Source organism: Anguilla rostrata, chromosome 2 (assembly GCF_018555375.3).
Source record: "Anguilla rostrata isolate EN2019 chromosome 2, ASM1855537v3, whole genome shotgun sequence".
NCBI lineage: Eukaryota > Metazoa > Chordata > Actinopteri > Anguilliformes > Anguillidae > Anguilla > Anguilla rostrata.
The window spans coordinates 12,426,353-12,452,623 of record NC_057934.1 but is presented as its reverse complement, the minus strand read 5'-3'; the positions used below and the strand labels follow the sequence as shown (position 1 = coordinate 12,452,623).

General features: G+C 57.8%; 1 protein-coding gene across 4 annotated transcripts in view; it reads left to right on the top strand.

Annotated features, from left to right (window-relative positions):
* jmjd1cb (jumonji domain containing 1Cb) overlaps positions 1-26,271 on the top strand; it is a 101,092-nt gene that overhangs the window by 50,212 nt on the left and 24,609 nt on the right. For 3 of the 4 annotated variants that reach the window (XM_064320357.1, XM_064320356.1, XM_064320355.1), the window contains exon 3: positions 19,291-19,404. In XM_064320357.1, the coding sequence (XP_064176427.1) occupies positions 19,291-19,404 (114 nt within the window). Of the gene's footprint in view, positions 1-12,495; positions 13,112-19,290; positions 19,405-26,271 lie in introns of those variants that run through there. The other variant, XM_064320358.1, reaches the window with a different exon arrangement.

Genomic DNA, 26,271 nt, shown 5'->3' with positions numbered 1-26,271 from the left:
TGAGGCATGCAGAGGGGTGGGGACAGAAGCCCCCCTGTGCTGCAAAAAACACGTTGTGGTGAAACGGCATTACTCCACGGCGCGGAGCAGGGGGCGGGGCGGAGCGGCCATTTGGCTTTAATTTGTCTCTGCCGCCGAAACCCCGCGCGAGCCCATCAGTCACTCCCAGCGAGCCCCGCCCCCCTCCGCTGCGCGCCATAAAAGGCCAGCGCCGCGCGCGTCCGCCGCTGGAGCTAGCCCGCCGCGTCTCGGCTGTTTTTTACAAATTTTTTATTTATTTTATTTATTCTATTTTTTTTACTCCCCCAATGCACCATTTCTCGCCGAGTCAGCACTTCTATTATTTGGATTACAGAATGTTAAGTGGCTCGAAATTACGAGGCTTTTAATCTTTCCTTTAACAAGCAGACCGTTGTTTGTAGAAGGAGTCTGCAGTCCGCCGTGGAAACCTCGCGTTGTGTGCGTTAGAGGGAGGGGGGAGAAAGGGAAAGGGGGGGGGGGGGGGGAAGGGAAAAGGGGAGGGGAGGGGGGAGAAAGGGAAAAGGGGGGGGGGGGAGCGTGTTTGTGCCCAATGATGGAGCGCTTTTTCCGCGTGGTGAAATGGCTTTCCCACATGAGTAAAGGCGCGGTGGGGAGAACGGGGGCCGGCCGCTGGATCCTCTCCGCCGTTACTCATCCCCCGATGGCAGCCGGTAATATTTCCTCCTTCCTCCCCGGGATTCCAGCCCTCTGCCGTCATCTCGGGCGGCGGGCGGAGCGCGGGCCTCCGGGGCGTCCGCGGCGGGCCCCTCCGCGCGGCGAGGGCCTTCTGGCGCGGGCGCTTTCTTCTCCGCGCTCAGGCCCCCGGTAACACTAGTTTTGTAGCGGCGCGCTACAGGAAAGCTTGGCTTAGCGTAGCAGAGACCCTCCGCCTGTGCTGTACACCTTTCAGTAATGGAGCAGAATAAGTGCGCTGGTACAGACTGGAGCAGGAGCCGTTTCTTCAGTCTCGCTGCAGAGCTGCCGCTTTCGTCCCACCTCGCCTTCGCCTTATTTGAGGCACTCGGCCGAGGACACGCTCTCTCTCTCACGCGCGCGGCGGTCTCCGCGGGCGGACCCGGACCCTGAGGTCCCCGGCGCTCCCCCGCCGTCGCGCTCCTGCGGTATTGGTGAACACGGCTCGGCGGTTAGCCTGTATTGAGCGTGCATCAGGACGGGCACGTAGAGGAAGCCTACGGTTACCACAGGAGACTGCGGCCCGCCTGCTAAAAAATAAAGAAGGCACCTGAATAAGGTGGGGTGTACTTGATTTAGTGTTAATAATAATAATAATAATAATTAGCTAAAATTGTGGATGATGTTTCCAGAACACTGTACTCCTTGTAGGGAGTGGAGGGCGGCCATTTTGTCTTGTTTTATGTGTGTGTTTATGGTGCTGTACATGCTGGGCTGCATGCAGGCGGATGGCTGGAGCGGTTGTTGTTGCTGAGGGCGCTTTTCCTCCGCCTTTCATTTCAAAGCCAGGCCTGCATCCGCGGCGAGCTCGGGTTCCGCTGCCCCCTCGGCGGGAGGGCGGGGGGACGCTCGACCTCCCCCACGCCTCCCCCCCCCCCCCCGGGCAGGCCGAACGAGGCTCCGCTCCTTTGTGTCTTGTGTTTCTCGTCCTTCCTTGCGGCAGTGGAGGCGCTCACGCCCGTTTCGCTTCTCCTCGCGAGCGGGGGGCCGGGGAGGAAGCGAAGCTTCTGTGGGTTTCCTGTACGTTATCACCCCCCCCCCCACCCTCACCCCGCCCCGCGCCTCGGCTGGGGACCGGATTTCTTCCTCTGGCCCGGCTCTGATTGCTTTTTCACCCAGCATCCATTCTGCGGGCTGACGGGACTGTCTGAGGGGCGGAGAGGCCGAGGGGCTGGCTGACTGGGGCTGGGGGGCTGTGGGGGTGAGGGGCTGGTGGGGTGTGTGAGTGTGAGTGTGTGTGTGTGAGTGTGGGACGCCTCTCGCTGCTGTAATTGATTGCGTTGCTGTCTCTACCTGGGTGGCCTTGGCTGCAGGGCCACTGGAGGAACATCAGCTGCATCTCCTCAGAGGTAGGGGCTAATACATGTTTACACACACACACACACACACACATACACACACACACTCACACCCCCACTTTTTATTTTTAGCCCTCGTGTGTTTGCAGACCTCTGTCCCTCCCCTTCTTTTAATTTCTCACATCCTGAAGCTTAATATTATGGCTCTGGAGTGCATTCTGTCAAGGCTAGATTAGCCGAAGCTAAATAAAAGGTGCAGTGCGGATGCAAAGCGTATTTTGCCGAGGCTAGACTAGGCTCGCTTCTGAAAATGTTATTTCTTTATGGCCCAAATTCAGGAATCCGGTTTATTTTGAGACCTGTTAGTTCAGCCGGCTCTTGATCGACTGACAAGCGTCGGCAGAACACGGCTCCTATTCATGTGAGACCTGGAGCGCGTCACACGTTTTCAAAACACAATGGGGTATAATTTCCTCTCCAGATACTACGCAAAGTCATGCTGGAAGGTGAGAGGGTGAATTGTCCTAAGGTCATGGCGGATGGCGGAATCTGAGCTTGGCCGTGCCTCATGCCGCTGTAAATGTTTAATATGGCTCTCGGGAGATATTCCAGCGGTGTTTATTTACAGGGTTCACCGTGTCGCAGGAAAGCGTTAAACGCTGCAGGTGTGGACGCACGGGCCCGTGTTTGGTACTTTCTCTGGTACATACGGTCAGGTTTTGAGAAGCAGACGCGCTCGCTGTCCCCCCCCCCCGTGCCAGAAGCAGAGAGGACACCGCTGTAGACACAGGCGCTCACAGGGCGGAGAAACATCCAGAGCAGCCGCGGCGTGGCGGAAGGGACGGGGCGTTTCCACACACTGCGCTCAGCTAAGGCCCAGCCGGCCTCTCATTAAGACCAGGAAGGGCTTTTATTTGCTTAAGGAGGCGAAGGTGCTCCCGGAATACCCAAAGCCCTGAGCACAGAGCACTGAGGAGGTGTGCTGACTGTGTGGGGATGCGGGTGTAGTGCGGCCGTTTGGGATTGTGCTGTAGCGCTGTGGGGGTGTGCTGACTGTGTGGGGATACGGGTGTAGCGCTGTCCTTTGGGATTGTGCTGTAGCGCTGCGGGGGACTGAGAGGCTGTGTTCCTACTCCTGGTTTTCCTGTGTAATTTGCAGCAGGGGGAGAGAAAGGCCAGAGCCGGGGAGGTGCCTGTGAGCACAGAGCAGCCAGCCTGGGCCCCGGCCGTAACTCCTACACCACATGTCCAGATTGTTCCAGAGACCCAGGGCTCCCGAGCTGGGCGAGCAACCTCTCTCTCTCTCTCTCTCCCTCCCTCCCCCTCTCTTTCTCTCTCTCTCTCTCTCCCTCCCTCCCCCTCTCTCTCTCCCTTTCTCTCTCACTCTCTCTGTCCCTGTACTGCTGCCAAAGGCAGGCAGGCCGCCCCCGCACTGCAGAGAGGCAGAGTGAGTCATGAAACTGCACCGTCAGTGCCCCGCCTGCCCACCCCCCATCCCCCCCCCCCCCTCCCAGCCCGCTCTCCAGCGAGTCTGTCTTGACAGGTGACATCACAGGGACCGACCTTAAGCCTTGTTTTCATCCCCCTTTCTCACTTCCTTTCCCTCTCTCTCTCCCCCCCCTCCGCTCCGCTTGTCCTTGAGGCCGCCGCTGGCCGTGTTTATGTTCTTTTTCTTCCTCCCCCCCTTTTACGAGGGCTTGGCGGGGGGCTCGTAAACCGGGCGCGTGCGGGCGGGGGGGGAGGCGAGCGGGGACGGGGAACGGTAAAGGACGTGCTGGCGGAGGGGGGGCGGGGGGGGGCTTCTGCCTCAGTCAGCACACATTTCATTACTCGGAGGTGCGGGCGCTTTGCTGAGGCGGCCTGTGAAGGTTACGTTGGGGGCGAGGGGGCGGTGGGGGGGGGGGGTTTGGAGTCACTTCAGCCTTTTCCCCACTGACGATCCCACGCTAGCCGCGCCGCCGCGCTAGCTCATCTCCGCCGCGCTGCTTTGTCTGCAGCCGACTGGTCATTAAAGGAAGCGCTTTCTCAAAGCCTTCCAGCGCGCCGGCGGCTCCGAGGGAGGGGGCCGGCCAGGACCGCGCGGCGCGGCCGGCATCAGACAGACGAGCGCGCGGACGCGCCCCAGGCCCAGCGCTGCCCCGCCCCGCCACCGCGCGTTTAAAATGCAGAGGCACGGCCTTTCAGTGCCCCGCTCCCGTCTGCACCTCCCACCCGCCACGCGCAACAGAGCACCGGCTCTCATTACCGTCTGCCCCCCCCACCCCCCCCCAGGACAGGTATCCACAGAGTCCGGAGCTTTCCGTCGCCACTCCAGAAACCCTGTTTCGGACACTGCCCCCGGCCTTTCTTCTGCCCACACGCCGTGTCTGGCCTAATTACGGAAGGCTGAGAGGCTCGCCTCCCCCCGTTCTCTTCCCCTTCTGCGCTGAGGGGGAGAAGGAGAGGAGCGTATCTGCTGTGGCTGGGCCTGTGCTCCAGCGCCACTCATTCCAGCGAGCGCGGCTCAGTATTTTAACGGGGTAATTTGAGGTGAGCGCGTTGCTGTGGGGACCGGGCGCATGGGCGGCTGTCTGTGTGTGTCGTTGGTGTCGTTGGTGTTGGTACGGGGTCAGGGCACCTGGGGCGGGTGCGATGCAGGGCTCCTGTTATGCAGCCCGGTCGGCGGCGGCGCGATTGATCGGGTTGCATGACCACTTCCTTGTCGCTGCCGCGGCGCGCGGGTGCGCGTGGACTTTGCTGCCTCACGTTCCGCACCTGCACCGAGCCGCGGCGGCGGGAACAGCCGGCGCTGCAAGAAGCTCCTCCAGACCGATCGGAATCTTCCGGAAGCCCCGCCCCCCACGCTTGACTGACGCAAACACGGCGAGCTTTAACCTGGTCGGGGGGGGGTTGCGCTCTAACCGCGGTCGAGCACATGCTGACCTGTTTCCCGCAGAGCGTTGACTGCCGGGGTTTGTGGTAAGATGAGGGGCAATTAAACATACCGCCAGGCGGCCTGTGGGCCCTTTCTAATGCCAGCCTGTCTGGCTGTACGCACGCAGCAAAATGTCCGATGCTAAGTCCACTCTGAGAGAACATCATTTTATGGCCCTTAGTGGACTCGTACGTGCTCTGTTAGAGCGGTATTAACGCTGCACATGTGCAGAGGGGAGCCTGGTTTGTTGAGAGGCAGGCGCTCGGCGTAGCTCTGGTGCGGTCGCTCACCGGGCCCAGGTGAGAGCCCCGGCTCTGGCGGTCCGCCTCCGCTCCAGAAGCCCAGAAGCCCACGTCAGGCCGCAGCGCAGAGCTAGCATTAGAGCTAACGGCCGCTCGGCTCTACCCTTCTGGCCGTTAGCCTGACGCTTCGCTTCAGAAGGACGTCATCCGGCCGGCGCCTCTGTCCTCATTCTAAAGCTTTAGTAACGCTGGGAGCAGTTTCCCCACTCCAAAAAGACCGACCCGTATAGATTTTTAGAGGGATAAGCGGCGTAGGAAAAAAACTAAAGAATGAACTGGATGTACAGTACTGTGCTTACGAGGTGCGTCCTGCTCCAGTTAGCAGGACTATATATAATCCAGAGTCCCCGTTCCCTGTGAAGTCTGGTGGTTTGAGCGCAAAGCGTCCTTTGAGCGCTGGAAGAGAAAGCGTCTTCACGAGGAGACGCTTTCCCTCGGTAACACAGAGTGACAGGAGCGGTTGGTTTGAGGTGAGGTGAGGTGAGGTGGGGGCGGGGTGTGGTGGGGAGGGTACACTGTAATAAACTCTCTTTGACTAGAAATGAAAATAATGAAGTCTTGCCGGCTGTTCTCTTTGGCTGGCGTTTCTGCCGTTGGGTTGGTGTGCTCAGAGGACACGCGTGTGCCGCTGTGGCCGCTGGGTTATTTACAGCCGCGCTTTTCATCCCTTTTCCACCGCTCCGTCTCGAGGGGCGCGGCTTTTCCACTCCGGCTTTCTCAGCGGACGGCTGCGGGGAGGACCCGGGGAGCGCGGGCCTGGCCGGGGTAACATGCGCCCTGACATCAGTCCTGACAAACAGGGAGCGGCGAGTCGGAGCGCTCCTGTGACTAGCGACAGGAACAGAGGCTGGTCCACTGGCCCTCTCCCCAGCACCTTCACCATCACAAGACAAACCGTCTGAGCGCCCCAGCTTAGCTCCGACGCTAGCCGTTTCGGTGTTAACCATTCAGAGAGTTACCTACCACAGAAATGGGCCTTTTCGGCTGTGGGCGCATGCTAACTGCTCCTCCGCTCGCTTTCCAGAGGAAGCGCGCCGTGGGGAATATCTCTCTCGCAGGAAGTTATTTTAGAAATGTGAAAATGCGGCGGAAAGGAGAAGAGCGCACGGAAAAGTCATCAAAATTGTGTCGCGTTAAAAAAAAAAAAAAAAAACCTTTTTTCAATTTATTTTTCTTCAAATTAATGTCGAGGACGTCCTTCGCTGCCGCACGACAGCTCTGGAGATGGGAAGAGGACGTCCGAACACTTAAGAAAGGTGTTCCGTGTTAGGTCAGCGTGCTGGGAACCCCACGCGGCGTCCTCTGGCCCGATGGCCGGCCGGACTGACTGATTGATTTACTCGGGGCTGTTCAGCGCGCTGGTTGAAGCGGGGCCTGCCGGTGATGAATGGCGCTGGTGACAGAGTTAATATCTGAGAGCGCCGCCGCAGCTCCTCTGCCCTCGGAGGGCCCGGGTGTGACAGCCGGTTCTGGCTCACCGCAGTGCCGCCAGGGCAACGGTCGACGAGCTCCCGCAGCTGGGCCTTTCGCCCTGTGTAGTTATTTCAGTCCACCGCCGTCAGGGGAGTTTCACACACAGCCCCTGCTGTCTCCACAGCCTTCTCTGCCTCCGGCCCGGAGCTTAGCCTGGGCCGCTCTGGCTGTGGCTGCCTGGCGTCTCACTGCTTCCTGTGGCTCGTGCACTCTGTGCTAGCTCTGCGCTAGCTCTGCGCTAGGCTCACTGGTGTGCCCTTCTGCAAGCTGTCTGAAGCCCTGTGTGAGAACTGCGTCTCCCAGTTAAAATTATTTGTGATGGATTAAACACACGCGCATACATGTGCATACACAAACACACACACACACATGCTCACATGCACGCGGGCACACACATACAGAGGCACACAAGCACACTTGTGCACACGCAACACAAGCATTCACACAAACACACACACACAGAGGCGGGCGTGTTAGTGGAGACAAAGGAGGCTCTGTCTGGGGCTGGAGTGACTTCCTGTGTGAGCTCAAGGATGCTTAGGGACGTCTGGAGAGAGCCACACCAGCGCCGCTGATTAGCCTGACCTGTTCATCCTTTCTGCTGTCTCTGAGGCCTTGTGCCAGCTGCACTGCTGCTACTGGGAACGGCTTGTGTGTTTGTGTGTGTGTGTGTGTGTATTTCTGTTTATATGTGCCGGTGTATGTGCTCAAGAAGTGTGTGTGTGCGTGTGTGTGTGTGCGCGCGTGCGTGCATGTATGTGCACCATGAGTGTGTGTGTGTGTGTGTGTGTGTATTTGTTTGTGTTTCTGTGTGCGTGTGCACGTTTGCGTGTTATTCGATTGGAATAACCAATGCGCATTAGTCCATTAGTACTCAAATGCATTTGTTCTTGCTGGCTGAAAAAAAGAAAAGTGTAAGTAGATTTAGCGCTCAGTAGTGCCGTCTCTCATATTTCTCTTTCAGACAGCTGGAAAAGACGCCGTTTCCGTTTTTAGAAAGTGCGGCGTAACTTGGTAATTAGTGTCACGATTGGCGGTTATTTACGCGCGGATCTTCCTCGGCAACTTCCTTAAGTCACGTGAGTCGGCGCAGGTCAGGTTTTTTTTTGCTGGCGCGCCGGCTCAGCGGCAGCGTTAGCCGAGCCGCCGCACCTGCCGCCCTTAAAATAACAGCCGAGCGGCGGCGCGGGGACAAAAGCAGCCCTCAGAGGACTCAGAGACTGCGGTTCTGTAGCCCACGCTCTGCTATGACCGCTAGCCTTCAGCTGTAAAGCCTGGGGGTTGTTTTTCTCTCCGTTGCTGTACTTCACTGACTCGGCGCTGTAATTGTGGCTCTGAGAGCCGTGCGTCGCGGGCCCCGCTCTCCAGTCTCTTCATTAGTCATGTTCCTCCGCTCGTGCTCCGGTGACTGTGCGTGTGCGACGGGCTCTGCTCGTGGGCGTCAGCCGCGTGGAGGATCCAGCTGGGAGGCGTGTGCACTCAGCGAGACGGCCAGGCGGTTTACCTGTGGGGGAAAGGCCACTGGGTTGGGTTACTGACCCCACTGAGGTCCACTGGGCGTTAGAGAGATGTGGCCCAGACGCACACACGCACGCCGTGCGGCGCTGCGGGCTCTGGATGTGTCTTCACACGCGCGCCGGTGCCACGGCGGGGATTAGGCCTCTGTCTTCAGCAGGCTTTCTCGTAGAGCTCTGTCCTGCTGTCCGTCTGTCTCTGCGCGAGTGTGTGTGTGTGTGTGTGTGTGTGTGTGCGTGTGTGTGTACATACAAGCAGGCACGGCCACCATCTCTGGCCGCCGTTTTACGTTGGGTGTGTCTGGCGGTTTTGTCAGCAGCCTGTGTGAGGAGGTCAGCAGCCTGTGTGTGAGGGGCTCAGCAGCCTGTGTGTGAGGGGCTCAGCAGCCTGTGTGTGAGGGGCTCAGCAGCCTGTGTGTGAGGGGCTCAGCAGCCTGTGTGTGAGGGGCTCAGCAGTCTGTGTGTGAGGGGCTCAGCAGCCTGTGTGAGGAGGTCAGCAGCCTGTGTGTGAGGGGCTCAGCAGTCTGTGTGGGGGCTGAGCAGCCTGTGTGTGAGGGTGAGCCTGGAGGCAGCAGCTGTGTGTGAGGGCTGCAGTCTGTTGAGGCTAGCAGCGTGTGTGAGGCTCGCACTGTGTGAGGGCTTAGCACCTGTGTGTGAGGGCTAGCAGTGGTGAGGCTGAGGCAGTTGGTGAGGCCAGCAGCCTGTGTGAGGGGAGAGCCTGTGATGGAGCTGAGCAGCCAGTGAAGCTAGGCCTGTGTAGGGCCACAGGCTGTGGAGGGGGAATCGTGAGGCTCAGCAGCCTGTGTGTGAGGCTGAGCACCGTGAGGGCTCAGCAGCTTGTTGAGGCTGAGCAGCCTGTGTGTGAGGGGCTGAGCAGCCTGTGTGTGAGGGGCTGAGCAGCCTGTGTGAGGGGCTGAGCAGCCTGTGTGTGAGGGGCTCAGCAGCCTGTGTGTAGGGGCTCAGCAGCCTGTGTGTAGGGGCTGAGCAGCCTGTGTGTGAGGGGCTCAGCAGCCTGTGTGAGGGGCTGAGCAGCCTGTGTGTGGGGGGCTGCAGTGTTATCAGTCTCAGGCTGTGTGATGTGCTTTGAGGCCTTTAATCTGAGCTGGAGTGGCAGATGGAGGCCGGGGAATTACAGCAGGACTCTTAGAGGGAGTTCCTTGATGGGCAGCTGAGAATATAGGCCTGGATCACAGGCTGGTCTGGGGCAGGGTCTGAGTAGCACCAGGGTCGCTAGGCTAGCCCCGAATGCTACAGTTCTCTAATGAAACAGGGAAGTAGATAAAGAAACTTGTTCTAAACTATGCTACATAAATAATGTTTTGACTGCCATAATGTAAATTATGTAAACATTGTAAACATATTTGTAAATTCTGTCTTCATTCTCTTTTCATTTCCTGTTCTTGTCTTTGAGCAAGAGCGGGTCATTTATTTAAAGAGAAACCAAGTGGTCTGAGCAGAAGGGCAAGGGTTAGCTTCGGCTAACACCGCGGTGGCCGGGGGAGGGAGCGGTTTCCACGGTGACATCTCAGGACAGGTTGGCCGTGTAGGTCTAGTAAGCAGCTGCCAGACAGATTAAAGGGATTGGAGGCCTGCGGTAAAAGGGGGGGGGGGATCTTCCCCGGGCCACCCGGCCCCCCCGTCAGTCGAGCGTAATCCACGGGACCGGCCCTCTCGCCGGGGTTAGAGATTACGCTGCGCTATCGATTATGAGCGGTCTCAGACTGAGCTCGGCTGAGTTGCGTCCCAGGACAGCCGCGCCGCGCTGCGCTGAAGTCAGTCTTTCTCTGGGACTGTACTTCAGTGACCTCTCGCCGTGCTCTGCTGTGTTCCGCTGCTGTAATCTCACACAGGGGGCGGGAGAGGCCGAAAATATCTCACTGCAGCCTGCCTTTACAAACCAGGCCGTTAGAAGGAGAGAAAGGAGAGGTGAAACCTTTTTTTTTTTTTTTTCTGGCGATGGCAGCCGCTTCTCTGCATTTTTGTTCCTCAGCCCCGCGTAAATGGAACACGCTTCTCATACGGCAGCGCGCTTCAGTCAGGAGAAGTGACAAGAAAAACGGCGTCGCCTTGTTGACAACTCGAAGAGAGAAGAAATGAAAATGCCATTCTTAAAATGCTTTGGCAAAACTCGCTCAGTCCAACAAGCTTGTCTTGTTGCACCTGTGATGTCGCTTTTTTTGTTGTGGTTGGTCTGTCTCTCTCTCTCTCTGTCTCTCCCCCTCCCTCCCTCCCTCCCTCCCTCCCTCTCTCCCCACCCCCTCGGTCTTGTTTTGGTTTCTGCCCGTGTAATAACCTTGTGCGGAGGGCTGGGAGGCGGGGGAACTGGAATGTTGAGATTTGCGTAAGTGACAGGCGGGAGATTTAGCGTTCAGGCCCGGGGCTGTGCAGCGGTGACCCCGGCCACCGGCGCGCGGCTCGCAGAGTTATCTCCTCCGCAGACGCGCCGCTCAGCCCAAAACAAAACAAAAAAACCCCCAAAAAAATACCCTGCATTTCCTCCAGAGAAGTTGAGGCGTTTTCAGCCGCCTTTGATCTCCGAGACAAAGATGTTCCATTTCCATAACGAAATGAGACCCGGCAGAAAGAAGAAAAAAAGGGATTTTTTATTTTTGCTGAAGACTGGTATCGGAGATGAAATGTGTGTGATGTGATGTGCTGGGGGTGCGGTGGAGGGTGGGGTGCGGTGGGGGTGATATCTCTCCGTACTCGTGCGTGTGGGAAAGCGCTTTGATCATGGCGTAGCCGTGGTGGCTCCTGCGCGTGACGGCCCGGGTGGAGCGCTGCGCCGCGTAGCGTAGCGTAGCGTGCCCGGGCTCCTGCAGCCCTTCATTACCCCGTCTGCGCTCCTCCACAAGCACTTCCTGCCGCTACCTGCTCCCGCTGCCACCGGATAATCTGCAGTAGCTCTCACTCACTCTCTTTGTGTGTGTGTGGGTGTGCGGGTGTGTGTGTGTGTGTTAGTGTGATCCTGCGTGTATCTGTGCACATGTTTGTATGTGATAGGGGTGGTGTGGGTGTGTGTGTTTGTGTGTATGTGTGCTCATGTTTGTATGTGGCACAGGTGGTGTGTATGTGTGCGTGTGTGTTTGTGTGTATGTGTGTGTTTGTGTGTATGTGTGCATGTAGGCTATTTGTATGTGGCGGGTGTGTGTATGTGTATTCGTGTTGTGTATTGTGTGTCTGTGTCATGTTTGTATGGGGTGTTCGTGTGTGGGTGTGTGTGTATGTGTGTTTGGTGTGTGTGCTCATGTTTGTATGTGGTAGGGGTGGTGCGGGTGTGTGTATCTGTGTGTGGGTGTGTGTGTATGTGTGTTTGGTGTATGTGTGCTCAGTTTGTATGTGGTAGGGGTGGTGCGGGTGTGTGTATGTGTGTGTATCTGTGTGTGTGTGTTAGTGTGATCCTGCGTGTATCTGTGCACATGTTTGTATGTGATAGGGGTGGTGCGGGTGTGTGTATGTGTGTGTATCTGTGTGTATGTGTGTTTGGTGCATGTCTGCTCAGTTTGTATGTGGTAGGTGTGGGGCTGGTGTTGGTTGGTGTTTGGGCAGAGGCAGACTGTAATTTCACCCCCCTGCTCAGGGCTGTAGAAACCCTACACAGGCCTAACCGGGCTGTGGGCTCTGACAGAGTGGGCCCGGGGAATCCCAGCCCTGAGAGCGCTGTTCCCACAGCCGCCCAACCGCGTAGCAGCAGCACGGGACCTGCCCCGACACAGCACAGATTCACCCCCACCCGCGTCCCGCCTTCCCCTCACCTTTATCAGCCACTGCAGGGCTCGGGTTTCTGCGCGACCTAAAGCTAACGGGCCCATTAAACACGCAGTGACGGGGTCCCACAGCCCCCCCCAAAACCCTGCCACCGGCCTCCTCTTTGTCTCCCTGCTGAATTTATAACCCAGCCTGTTTTCTGGCTCTGCCAAATGACTAATCAGCAGCGTGACTCATGCTGGAAGTGAGCGCGCTGCCACCTGTGATGGGGGGGGAGGGGGGAGGGGGGCGGGGGGATTAGTTACACTTAAACAGCCCCGCCCTTTTCCTGGGCTGAGCACGCCTCCAGCTCGCCGCTCACCACTCCGGTTCGGCTGTCTGCTGAGGCTCACACGACTGCAGCCAGCCTTCAAAAAAAAACAACCTCGGGAAAAAAAGGAGGACAGAGAGAGAGAGAGTGAGAGCGAGGGAGCGGGAGAGAAGCGGCCACAGCAGTGGCAGGGAGGGGGGCTAGAGAGAGGAGGAAAAAAAAAACTGTTCGGGGGAGAGAGGGGGACGGAGGAGAAGAGGAGAAAGGGGCTCTCTTCGGGGGGTTTTTGACGGGCTGCCCGGGCGCTGCGGCGCTGGGGTTTTGGAACAGGCGAGCGCTTGTGTAACCGGCCGCGGGAGGGACGCGCGTGACCCAGATCCGGGCCGGCCGGCCGAGGCGCTGCGCTGCTCTGCGGACGCCCGATCGCTCCTCCGCCGTCGCCGACGACAACGACAAAGAGCGAATAACAACCTGCGACTGCGCTGAGAGAGAGACAGCTAAAAACAGAGAGAGAGAGAGAGGGTGAGAGCGAGAGAGAGCTAGAGAGCGAGCGAGAGAGAGGGAGGGTGAGAGAGAGAGCGAGAGCGAGCGCGAGAGAGAGAGAGAAGAGCAGCAGCCTCTCCCCTCTCCGTTTCCCCCTGCGTCAGCTCTCCTTTCTGTCGGCGGCTCAAAATGTCCGACGCGCGGCCAGCGGCAGCGTGGGGCCGTTTCCCCGGCCTCGCCCGCCCCTCGCTCTGACCGTCGCCAGGAAGACGCCCCAGACGGAATGGAAGCCCTCCGCGTCCGCCGCCGGTGAAGTCGCCTGCTCAGGCTCGCGAAACCGCCTCCCCCGAGCTCCTCTCTCGCTCGCCGACTCTGACTAACCCAGCGCTGCTGAGGTAAACAAGGCTGCTTCTTCTTGGAGTTTCTTTCTTTTTTTTCTCCCCGCTTGTTTCCTATAATGTTTTACGTTCTGTTCTTTCCCTTCTTTTTCTTTCTCGCACTTTAACGCGCGGCGTCCGGGCTCGGTCCAGCTGGGGACGAGCCCGCGAGGCCGGGGAGTGCGTCCGAGTTACGCAGTGAATAATTTATCGCGGAGGGGTGCGTCATTTGGACAGGCTCTGCTTTGTCTGGGAGCGGTTTGATGTGGTGAGAGCCGGCCGTGGGAAAGGCTCCTATCCGCCGGTCTCTGCGTCTCGCGCTGTCGCTGCGTTTCTCTGACCCGCCCGTGCGTCTGAAGCCTTGAACGCGCCGCGTCGGGTCTCTGCGCGCGCTCCGCTCCAGATACCGCTGCAGGTCCAGCGCTCGCTGTCCTTATCTGTGGCCTTCTGCTCCGTGTCCTCTCCAGATTGCGTAACGCTCCGGTCAGGGAACATGTGATCTCTGCCCCGGGCCAGCTCCACGCGCCCGTAAGAGATGAGCATAATACCGGAAATAAATAACCTTTAATCTCTGGGGGAAAAAAGATAATGGTTCTGGTGTTATGGGTGGGAAGCCGATTGTATAGCTGTGTTTTCTGAAAGCGTGCCTGTGAGCTGTTTTTTTAGGAAATCCCCAGGTGGATGTCGTTCTGCGCTGTCGTGGGCAGTCGCTCAGGCGAGGTTAGTGTCTTGTCGGCGTGTGCTATGAGGGGGCGGCCCACTCGAACCCCAGTGTTCTGACAGGGCCCTTCATTCATTATGGCCGGTTAAGCTGATTAGAGTCTCCAAGCGCTCCTCTCCCAGATCCTCTTTAGCCAAGGAGTCTGGACTCTGCCACTGAAGGCTGTCTGTAATCTTGATGAGCCGTGGAGACGTGGGTGTGTGTGCCTGTGTCTGTGTGTCTGTGTGTCTGTGTGTCTGTGTCTGTGTGTGCTGACGTGTGTGTGTACGTGTGTGTGTGTCTGTTTGTCTGTGTGTGCTGACGTGTGTGTGTACATGTATGTGTGTGTGTGTGTGTGTGTGTGTGTACGTGTGTGTGTGTGTGTGTGTGTGTGTGTGTGTGTACGTGTGCGTACATGTGTATGTGTGTGTGTGTGTGCATGTGTACGTGTGTGTCCCTCTCTCCTCTCTGCAGTGTAAAATGGAGGCAGCCGGGCCGGGCTGCACTATGACCCACTTAGTTAACGGCGGCACACAGAAGCAGGGCTGTTCCTAATTACCCGGGCACTGGAAGTGCACTTTGAACACGCCGCCGTTCTGGTCATAAAGAGCTCCAAGCCACAGCCCTTCCCTCCCTCTGCTACACACGCACGCAGCGCGGTCACATTAGTTCATCCGGCGGTTCCTGACGGCGGGAAGACTGCGGGCCCGGCCTGGAGGGGGGGGGGGTCCCGCAGGGGCTCTGCTTTCTCTCTCAGGCAGTAGGAATGGACTCCCGCCCACCCCGGGCTCTCTCACACTGGGAGCTTTGTGCCGCGCGTTTGGGACGAGCGGGTCTGGACCCCGTAGCCCCGCCGCGGGCTACCTCCAGCCCCCCCCGGGTCAGCTTCCCGCCGTCCGGCTTGCCCGGTAAAAGGGGGCTCGCCCCGGCGTCCCCCCGGCACGCCGAGCGGGTAGGGCTGCCCGCCGCGTCCCGCGCCTCCCGCGTGGAATTCTCGAGCTTCCGCGGTCTATAAAACTTGTCCCGCGTACGCGAGGTTTTTATTGGACGGCAGCAGCAGCAGGCTCCCCCCGTCCCCCTGTTATCTAACCCCTGATGGAACAGTGGCTGCGGAGCACAGTAGGACATTTTGTGCTGTAAAAGGAATCAGTGCCAGTGGGGGGGGAGGAGGGGGTCAGAAAGGAAGGAAATGAGATTGCGTGTTAAAGGTCAGTCTCTTGTGTCCAATAAAGGCCCAAAACTGCACTCAGCCAGCGCAAGTAATTCACACTGGATTCAGGCTGAAGAATATAAAAGGGGCTTAATTTTCAGCCTCCTGCAGGCGGAGGGGGTGGGGGGGGGAGGCGTTCCGCTCGGCGGCTGAAAGGCGGTTGCCTGAGTAATGGCGGCGGATAGGCTGGTAAAACGCTGGGTGCAGAAGCAGCTACGCGGCGGAGTGCTTCAGCCCTAACGGTCGTTCAGCGTAATGGAGAGGAGATTCAGGAGAACAGGGCCTGCTTGTTTGGGGCGGAGGCGCGAGGCGCAGCGCGGGGCACTTTGTGCCCGGATATTAATAACCTCCAGGCAAGGCGGCGAGCCTCAGATTTACTGGCCCTTGGAGGAGCGCTGTTCTTTCTCCTCGCTCCCCTAATGAACTCCACTCTCGTACTGCCTGTTCCTGGAGAGTGCGCATGCCTGCCTGCCCGCCCGTGTGTGTGTGTGTGTGAGTGTGAGAGTGAGTGTGTGTGTGTGTGAGAGTGACAGTGAGTGTGTGTCAATGCATGTGAGTGTATGCTATGTGTGTGTGTGTCTGTGTATGCGATGCGTGTATGTGTGTGAGTGTATGTTATGCGTGTGTGAGTGTGTGTGTGAGCTGGTATGTGTGTCAGTGCTTGTGAGTGTATGTTATGGGTGTGTGGGTGTGATTGTGTGTGTTTCTATGTGTGAGGTGTATCAATGTGTGACTGTCATCTGTGTGTGGGGGAGCATGTGAGAGTGTGTTTCAGAGTGTGAGTGTGTGTGGTGGAGAGTGTGAGTGTGTGTCGTGTGTCCTCTGTATGGAGGAGAGTGTGAGTGTGTGAGTGTGTGTCCTGTGTGTGGGGGAGAGTGTGAGTGTGAGTGTGTGTGCGAGAGAGTGTGTGTGAGTAACCAGAGCCGTGTTCCACTGTGACCTTCATCAGATAGCTGCCTCCTATTCCCCCTCAGGCTGCTGAAACATTTGAGAGAATGATGGAGCTCCCCGGCCTCCAGATCACTTAGCTATGCATGAGCTCCAGCGGCGCTGCTGCTGCGCATTCCGCTGCACTCCCCTTATAAAATATTTACTGCGGAGTTACGGGCCGGCCCCGCACTGCCAGGGAAGGACAGCGTTTCCCAGCGCCTTTGTCTAGCGAGGCCCGGGTAACGTTTGTCCCCCCAGAAAACCCCCTTTTTTTCAGTTGTCCGGCCGATCGGGGACAAACGAGAGGGGGGTTGGGGGGTAATTTGTGTGCCTCTGGTGTGACGCCCGCCCCGCGGACGGCTCGCGCTTTCTGAAGGTACGACAATCAGCGCACTGTCTGCCTGCCAGCGCCGGGGACCGGATCCCTTCCCCCCGCCGGGGCGGGTGGCAGATGTGACCCAATTGTGGCGGCGCGGAAAGGTGTGTGCGTAGAGGGGAGGAGGGGGGGGCTGAGGGGGGGGGGTGTCGCTGGGCACCTCTTTTCCTCAATATTAAAAGGAATAAAGGGCCTTTTACTAAACGCACTGCGAGCTGAAGCTGGAAACGGGAAGCCAGTCGCCGATCCGCCATTGCGGTGCTGGGATCGCTCCGGATTTACCGGCGGCTGCGCATCGGCGCTCGTGGGCTACGGCCGCGACGGCTCAAACCCGCGCCGAGCCGCGGCGTCAGAAGCTGGCATTCGGAGGCGCTGCGTAAATCGCGATAAAGGGTCGCGCGCGCTTCCTGTTTGTTGGAAGCGCCCCCTCCCGAGCCCGTATTCTGGCTTGTTTACGTCGTGCGTAAATGTTTTCATTACCGCTGGGAAACACCTGCTTTCTTTTAAAGAGGCAGATCTGATCTGGCGCTGCTATATTTATCTGGCCTAGAAAGGGGTAGTGTTACAGCAGCGTCTGAAAGCAGCTGCCGAGGCTGCCGCGCTTCGGCCCGGAGCCGTCGACGGAGATCTCCGACAGGCGCGGAAAAAAAGAATTTGCGGGTCTAATTATACGTGCATTGTGGGTAATATAAAACGAGATATCTGTGCAGGGAACTGCTATTTTGATTGCCTGGTAATTTGACCCCCTTCAGTTGCCGTAGTTTCCAGTATACATGACTTTGCCCTGAATGTTTTATTTCCAGTTTTTCCAGCCAGCCATGGTAATGTTAAGAAAATTTTTGTCCATGTATTAAAATTTCACCCTGTCATTCCTATGAGGGATTGGACTGTGAATGCTGGTGTTCGTTAATTCAGTAAGCATTGTGGTGTTTTGAAAGGGTTTCAAAGTGGGTCAGCGGTATCACCTGGTAGACCGAGGCCTGGCTTCTGATGATATAATATGGAAATAGCCCGTGTAGCTAATCTCTGTTCATATTTATTTAATAGCCTGCAGTGAGTAGCGTTGTGTAGCGACTGCAGCGCTGCGACGGTCTGGGCTGTCGGAGGTTGTGCGTGCGTGGCCGAGATTTGAATCTGTCACACTCGATTTCACAGGCCCCTGAACGCGAAGGCCATGGTTCCTGAGCACCGTACACCGTGTTTGCCGACCGAAATGAGCTTCCTGATAGCCTCCGCAGTGGAGTTTCACTTCTCAAATGTTCCTGCCACATTACATAAGCCGCCTCGAGCAGGCCAGACATGGACAACTCGAGCTGGCCTAGTATTTATATAAATAGAAAATGGTGCTGAGGATCCAGGCTAATATCTGTGCAGATGCCTCTCTCTCTCTCTCGCTCTCTATTCCCTCTCTTTCTCTTTTTCCTCTCTCTCTTCCAGCAGTGAACAGAGTTAATCCCAGAGGAAGAGAGGCGCTTTCTTTCTCTGGAGATTACGAACGTTCGCACACTGAGCACGCCACGGTCCCCAAAAGGGGGCCGGCCAGTATTCAGTATTCTCCCGTGCGCCGGTGTGAATTCACACTACAGTATGCGGTTCTGCCGTACCGTCGTCGGTGCTATTTTACTGTTTCTCATTCTGTGAATATTGCAAACTGCACACTGCAGCAGCGCGATGAAGGATTCGCGACTTAAACCCGAGGCGAATTGTGGTGAAAAACAGGATGCCGCAAACAAGATGGCAGAGACGTTTCTGGAAGCATGTCGGAGTCCAAGCCAAGTGACACCAGCGGGGGAAACCTCCCGACCTCTGTTGCATCAGACTGCGCTTTTAAGGCACTGAGCAATACCTGGAAGTAGCGATAATAAACCATATCGACTGTTATCAGATGTTTTTTTTACAGCGTGATAATGATCTTTCTTTTGTTTCTGTGGTCTTATGATGTGTTCGCATAGAAGCTGCTAGTCTTTGTTGCTGAGTCGGTGTTTCAACACCCAATAAGTTGCACATTAGGATTTTTTATTTTTGTTATTCAATTTAATGTTATTCAGTATTTCACACAGTGTTCGTGTTCCAAATGAAAATAGTGAAATAGATTTTACTGCATTTTGATTGATCCTTATTTTTCTAGTTATTTCTTGTGTGATTTGTATTGGGAAAAAAAAGTACTGCCTTGCTGTGAAAACAGGAACAGTATCATAATGTGGTGTTTTGTCCATGTCATCCAGGCCTAGAAAATGTCAGCACAGACTTGTGCTCCCTCCCGAGCGTCGTGTTTGTACCGTTCAGACGTCCAGCCCCCTCCCTCCCCCCCCCCTCTTATTCGGACGATGCGGCAGGAAGTGGGCCACGTGCGCCCTGGCCTCGTGACGGGGACTGTCTGTTCCCTGGCCCACTCAACCCGCTAAGACCGCGCAGCTCGCTCCCCTCCCCTCCCCTCCCCGCAGGAGCGCCTCGGCCTGTCAGAGCGCGGCGGCGCTCCTCGCGAAGCTGATTCAGACGGCTTTGTAGCGAGCCCTCGCCCCCACCCCGCCCCGCCCCCCGCCCCTCGCTCGCCGCGTCCTTCTCAAAGCTCCGCTCTAATTGCTGTTCCTGGAGAGCGGGCGGTTGGGCGCTCGGCGGTTCAAAGGACCACAGCCTGCCGGGGAGGAGGGTTAAAGCGGAGAGTGCGGGCGCCCCGGACGCCGCCCACCCCCTCCCCCCTGCTGCCCGCCCGAGCTCGCACCGGGGCGGCGTCCTCCTCAGCTCCGAGCTTGCCCTTCTGCGGCGAGACCGGCTCGGCTCGGAGTCGCGCCGCGAGGCCAAGCGTACCGTAGCGTAGCGTAGCGATAGATGGTGACGTCAGAGGGGGCGCGTCCGCGGGGGAGAAAGGGAAAGGAAGGCACTTGAAAGCCAGAGCGGCTGCCTTTGAAGCGTGGGCTCCCTCTCCTCTTAATGACTTCCTTGTTATTCCTAACGTGACGTTCTTTGGCTTTTCTCCGCAGACGTTCAAGCCTCTGGTGGGGAAGGCGGTGCTGGGCTCCATCGCGGCGGTGGAGTTCTTCTCCGACAGGCAGCTGGATTTCCTGACCGATGACGGCGCATATCAGCCCTACCAGGTGCGTCAGATCGGCTCCCGCTGATGGTGGGGGGTGGGGGCTGGTGGTGATGTAATCCTCCGGCTCGTTCACGGGCCTGGAAACCAGGCCGCAGAAGCCTCGCTTTATTTTAGAGTCTGATGACGCCGCGGCTCGAAATCGCCGTTCCCTCCGCGACGGACAGCAAACACAGGTCCTGTTTCAGCATCGCAGGCGGGAGGGCGGCGGGGGGTGGGGGGCAGGGGGGGTTCACCGGCCTTTTTCCCCTGATGTAAAATGGCCGCCGCGTGAATGGGAAAGCTTGTGTGGTTAGGATGAGATAGCACTGTATCTGTCAATGAGGTCAGATTCTCCGCTCTGCTTACCTCCCGCGCGACAGAGCTGACGCGTGGCAGGCGGGAAGGGCGGAGGGACACGCTCGCTGGGCGTTCAGTCACGGCGCTACACTGAGGCTACATGGGCCGACCAGGTGCAGCGGAAAGCAGTGTTAAAGAAAACGACTCGCTAGCACGCTGCTCTCCAAAGCTAGCCGCAGGAGGACGCACGTGGGCGTCGTCAGGAAGGAGAGCCTTGGGGAGCGACGGGGGGGGGGGTTTCGACGGCCAGCGCCGGGGACCTCCGCGCGGCTTCGCCTCGCTCCCTCGCTCGCCCGCCCGCCCGCCGGTGGATTTATTTTCATGAAGCGCTTGACCCCGGCATCTTGCGCGCGTTTCCGTGTTGCTCAGCGCCTGATGAAAAGCCATCTGCCGCCAAATTAAAATGGTCTCCTCCTCATTTCTGCGGCGCTGGGGTAACGCCCCGCCGTCGGCGAGATTGAGAGCCCCGCGCGTGCGTCGCGTAGCCGCCGGCACGCCGCGGAACAGAGAGGACGGAAGCGTTCCGCTCTTTTCCACCGAGCGCAACTGTTACCGAAGCGCCTTTTTCTCCATCTCTGTTTCTGTTTGGCCGATGTGCACTCAGAGTAATTACTTTCACGGATGATCACATTTAATATTGACTAATCTATCTTTAATGTGCCAGAGATCAGTTTGTGCTCGCTCTCTCTCTCTCTCTATTGTGAAAGGCCTTTGCCGAGACAGAGAGAGAGAGAGAGAGAGAGGCACAAAGACGATTTGTGGGAAGAGGACGGAAATCGGATCGCAGGAATAAATGATCGAGTCTGAGCAGGCAGTCCTCCGCCGCCCGTGTCCCAGAGCGCTGCTCTTCCCCGGGGCGTGACGCGGAACACGCTGTTCCAGCCGGTCGACCTGCGGAGCGCCGCTAAAGTCTTCCACCCTCGTTCTCATGGCCGCGCCGCTCACTCCCGCCATTCCGCCGCCTCCCCGCCAACGCCGGCGGGCTGGAGCGCGGCTCTCAGCGGTGACAGAGCAGCTCCGCCCGCTCCCCGACGACGGGGCGCGTCTCTCCGGAACTTCCGGCGTCCCCCCCGTGCGGGGAACGCGGGCCTGCCGCTCGCCAAGCGCAAAGCGTTTAGCGCTCGGGCTGTCGCCACGGCCGCGTTTCGCACCCACGACTCTGCGGCTAGCCCGCTAAAGTTCTTTTTTTCCCTCCCTCGTTTAAGACCAGTCATTGGGCTGCGCAGGACTTACATAAACGTATTACCTTTGTTAAGTCCACAAAGATAAGGTGGATTGCGGCTGTTGCGTTCGCAGCCGTATCTGGGCGAGGAAAAGGTCGTGATTTTAATTGCCGTGTTGTCATGGCGCGCGTAAGGATCCGGAGGGGGCGGAGCTACAGAGCTATCGCAATCTGCTTGCCATAAACGGCACAATGGAGTTGTTGTGGAGGAAGCGGGCCGGCGGGAGTTGATGGCAGTGCGGTGTGGTTTGGGGGGGGGGGCGGGGCTGTGGTGAGGACGGGTGCCCTCGTGTGACTCAGAGGGCGGTTGAGAAAGCGCGGTCGCCATGGCGTCTCGGGAACGGAAGGTGAACCTCCAGCGCTCGGTTACGCGGCTTCAACCGCAAACGGTCACCGGACGCGTAGAAGAGCGCCTTAACCCTGCCGGAATATTTCACTAGTGCCTCTGACGGTGAACTTTGCCATTTCATTCTTTAATGGACCCCCCTCTCTCTGCTGCTGAACCTGGCTAACAGTGTAGCGCCGCCGCGGCCCCTGCTCCAGGGGCTTGTTGTGGGAAGGGCCCCCTCTGTTTGCATGGAGAAGGATGGGTTTGGCCCTGCCCTGTTTTCGCTGCACGCGTGTCCCTCTTAACGACGCTCATTTGCCAAGTCCCTCTTAATGGACACACGGGTGAGCGCGCCTGTTTGGTTTCTGCCTGCCTTACCAATTTACTGCAGATAATCTGTATTTATGTAGAGGAGACTCTGGCCTGTGTGGCGGCATGGAGGGGGCGGGGGGAGGGGTGGGAGGAGAGGGGGGGGGTGCAGCTGCTGTCTGTGAAACCAGTCCTGCCCCGCCCCGCCCTGCCCTGTCCTGTCCCGTCCTGCACAAACCGGCCAGTGAACCACAGCTCTTTACCACTCTGTTCACTGCAGGCCACACAAACAAAGCTAGCTCTCTCTCTCTCCCTCCCTCCCTCCCTCCTCCCCTTCCCCCTCACCCCCCCCCCCCCCCCGCCTCCCCCGCCTCCCCCTCCCGTCTCTGACCAGGCGCTGACCAACCACGCACTCGAAGGCCTATGTTACATTACCCCGGCAACAACACACTCAGCGCCTGTATTGCATTACCTTGGCAACAAGCCATATTCCTGCACAACACACACTCCGTGCCTGCACTGCATTACCCCAGCAACAGGCCGTGTTCCTGCACAACGCACACACTCGCACGCTCTCTCTCACACACACACACACACACACGCGCACACGCACGCACGCACAAACACACGCGCACACACACGCACACACACATTGTGCCTGTATCATATTACCGTGACTGCAGACCATATTCCTGAACAGCGCACACACATGGTGCCTGTACAGTGTGTTCCTGTACAACACAGTGGCCATACTGTATGTATCACTTTACAGGCACCGTTCCTAAACACACCAGATACATTACACGACACCAGCAGCCTCCATTCCTTTCCAGCACGCTCGCTGCCTATGTGCCACATTACAGACTAGCGTGCGGCGTGTATTACGCTGGCGTGTTTTACATAACGCTGCTCTCCCATAAAGCTCGCGCTTCCTGCATGTTACACGGCCTCGGCTGCGAGCCATGCTCCTTTACAATGGTCCCATTGTCTCTGTGTTCCATTCCCCCCGGCTACAACAGGGTCCTGTGCAGCTTACGCAGCCCCTGAGCACTACATTACCCAGCCTTCAAAGCGGCGCTCAGCTACAATGCTTTCGCCATCTGAAATACAACGCTCTCGATCCCGCAATCGGAATTCTGGCAAAACGCTCCGGCCGTCTGAATACTGCACTCTCCATTCTGAATAAGTGTTTTTGTGATGTACTGAACGCCGCCAGAATTGCGTTAATCAGGAAAATGTTGAAATGGTCTTTAACAGCCGCACGCACAGACGGTCGTGTTTGCCGTGTGCTGCGTGAGTCTAAAGTCTCAGACGCGCTGAAATGAATGACCTGCAGTAGTACCCAGACTCCCGTCTTGGGTTGCTGTTTACCGGGCTCCCTGATGCAAGCGCCGAATCGGATCTCCCCGGCGAGCAGCGCCATGGTAACGGCTCGCAGCGCCGCCGCTCAGCTCTGCTGCTAATTTATGGATTTGCGGCAGCGAATGTTTTTCTGACCTTTTTGGACGCGTTTGAATTTCCTCTGACAGAAATAAAAAACGAGCTCGCTGGAGGGAAGCTGTTCTGTTTGTGAGAGGTGTGCCAGCTTGAAAAACACACCGCACAGCCTGTGCTTTACATGCGTTTAGTATACATGCGTTTAGAAAGGCGCGTTCGATAGACCCTGCTGCCTGTAGACCTGTGTCAGAGATTGCGGGAAAATTTAGCATTTCAAATGTGTAGTGTGCGATTCGGTTTCGTGCCTGTTTCTGAGAGAGCGCCATATTGTGTACGATGTCTTGTTTTGTCTGCTTGTGATGTCGTTCGTTATTCGCACGACGGCGAGAAGCTGCGGAACACGGCGGTATAAACCGCGGAGGTTGGATTTCGTGATGTTCCCAGCGCAGACTGAATTTCATTTATTTATTTATTTATTTTTTAAAAGAACTCGAAGTACCGCAGCAACATCAATCGGAAAAAAATAACGGTGGAGGATGAAAGAAAAAAAGGCACAGCCTGAGAGCAGGATTGCAGAGGTGGAATAAAAGGCTAGGCCTAGCCCGGCCGCACTCTCTCTCTCTCTCTCTGCCTCCCCCTCTCTCTCTCTCTCTCTCTGCCTCCCCCTCTCTCTCTGCCTCTCTCTCTCCCTCTGCCTCTCTCCCTCTGCCTCTCTCTCCCTCTGCTTCTCTCTCTCCCTCTGCCTCTCTCCCTCTGCCTCTCTCTCTCCCTCTGCTTCTCTCTCTCCCTCTGCCTCTCTCCCTCTGCCTCTCTCTCTCCCTCTGCTTCTCTCTCTCCCTCTGCTTCTCTCTCTCCTCTCCTCTCCTCTCTCCTCTCTCCCGCCTCCCCCTCTCCCTCCCTCCCTCCCTCCCTCTCTCTGCCGGAGATGAGACGAGTCTCCTCACCTTGACGCGTGTGCTGGGGTCCTGGGCTGTGAATCACAGGGATGATGCGCGCGTGCGTGTGTGTGTGTGTGTGTGTGTGTGTGTGTGTGGGGGTGGGGGGACATTAATGCGGTGCAGTGAGATGTCCTCTGGGGGTGGGGGTTTCTCTCTCTCTCCGCTGTGCCCTCTGGAAGGCTGAGAGCCCGGCTGCGTTCATCACGCCCCCCGCCCCCCCCCCCCCCCCCACCAGGCCCTTTGTGCGGGGGTCTGCGGAATGCTAATAAGAGCAGTCAGTCATGTGTGGCCGCTCTGTAATAGGACCAGGCCCCGGCCTACCCCCCATTCATTCTTAATGAACACATTGTTAATTTCACTGACGTACTGTAACTGCTGCCGGAGCCGCGCGGCCAGGGGCTTTGTGCCCCCCCCCCCCCCCCACCGCCCCCCCCGCCCCCCATGGGTGTTCCAGAAAGGCCCGGAACGTATCGATCGCCCATCCGACGCCGCGCGATAAAAAAGAGAAAAAAAAGGTTTTCAGCTGTTGTTTCGGCCCGTTGTTATTCCGCTCACAGCCCCCCGGTCACGCTGCGGGCCCGCCTCGTGATGTCATCATCACCGGGAGGAGGAGGAGGAGGAGGAGGGGTCCACCTTTTAGGGGGACGCCCGCGAACAAATCTGCGTATGAGACCTCCCCCGCCGCCGCCCGCCACGCGCGACGGTAAATTAGCGGAAGGACCCGGAGCGGCCCGGAGAGTGCTGAGGATCCAAGGTCACCGGGGCTCGTTTGTGTCGTCATCGCCAGTGGCTTGTGTTTCTCAGGACTCGAGCTCGTCGCCCCCTGCTACAGTCGCACCGCACCGGCGCCCTGGGAAACGGGGAGGGCATCGGGGGGGGGGCTCCTTAAATAGGGTTTCTGTGGAAGGAGCACATTGCGGAGGGGAGGTTTTCTTTTTTCCCGCTCCTCTCTCCTGGTGGGGCGGGCGAACGAACGCGCGGCGCCGTGGCAACGCGCAGGCCGGCTCCTCGGTTGATCAGGGCCCCCCCGCCCTAACGAGAACGCGGCGCACAGATGGCGGCGGGTTTTTACGCTCGCGCGCGGGGACTTCCAGGGCCCGCCGACGGGATACTCACCTCGCCTCCGCCGCCCTCTCCCTCCCTCGCCTCGCTCCCTCGCTCGCTCTCGTCCGAGGAAGCCAAGGAGAGGCCCTTGTTTATCTATGTCAGAGTTGGATCTGGAAGTGCTTTAAATTCCCGAAAAGCGGCGGCGCCCGTATCTGGAGTGTTTTACGCTGCGCCGCCGCGGAGGATCCGCCGCCACGCACGCCGTTAAAGTGATGGATGACGGCCCGTCGCGCGGGGGAGAAAAAGTGCATCTGCTCTGTCCTTCACCAGGACGTGTGTGTGTGTGTGTGTGTGTGTGTGGGGGTATACGGGTGTGCAGTGGCTGGGGTGAGTGTACCTTATGTTCGGGGTATGTATGTGGGTGGGGTGTGTGTACCCTATGTTCAGGGGTATGTATGTGTATGTAGGGGGCCGTATGTGTGTTGTGTGTGTGTGTGTGTGTGTGTGTGTGTGTGTGTGTGTGTGTGTGGTTGTGTGTGTGTGTGTGTGTGTGTGTGTGTGTGTGTGTGTGTGGGTGTGGTGTGTGGTGTGTGTGTTAGTGTGTGTGCTGTGTCTGTCTGTGTCTGTGTGGGTGTGTGTGTGTGTGTGTGTGTGTGTGTCTGTGTGTGTCTGTGTGTGTCTGTGTGTGTCTGTGTGTGTCTGTGTGTGTGTGTGTGTGTGTGTGTGTGTGTGTGTGTGTTAGTGTGTGTGGAGTGTGTGTGTGTTAGTGTGTGTGTTAGTGTGTGTGGAGTGTGTGTGTGTGTGTGTGTGTGTGTGTTATGGTAAGGGGAGCCTACAGCAGTGAGATGAACGGGTCCCAGCCTGGTGAAGCGTGGCTGGAGCTGAGCCCCACTGCAGGCCCAGTCTGCCGCACAGTGCCTTCAAAAACACGCAACACTTCACACGCAGCGCCACCAAACACTCCCTCCTGTGTTTCACACACCGGGCGTCCAGAATTGTCACAGATTGGGTTTTTTTTTTTAATGGTAAAGGAGTTCATTAGGATGGAATGCGACGTTCAGGTGCGTGATGAAAGCGACAGCCGCGCCGAGGGCTTCTGGGAAACGCGGCTGTCACGCAGGACGGTGCTCTGTGACAGCTGCTTCAGAGCGGCGCGGAGGATTAGCAGAGAGAAAGCGCAGAACCCAACCTGCAGGGTCAATAAATAAATCATACCTCCCTCCCGCCCTCCCTCCCTCCCTCTCTCCCTCC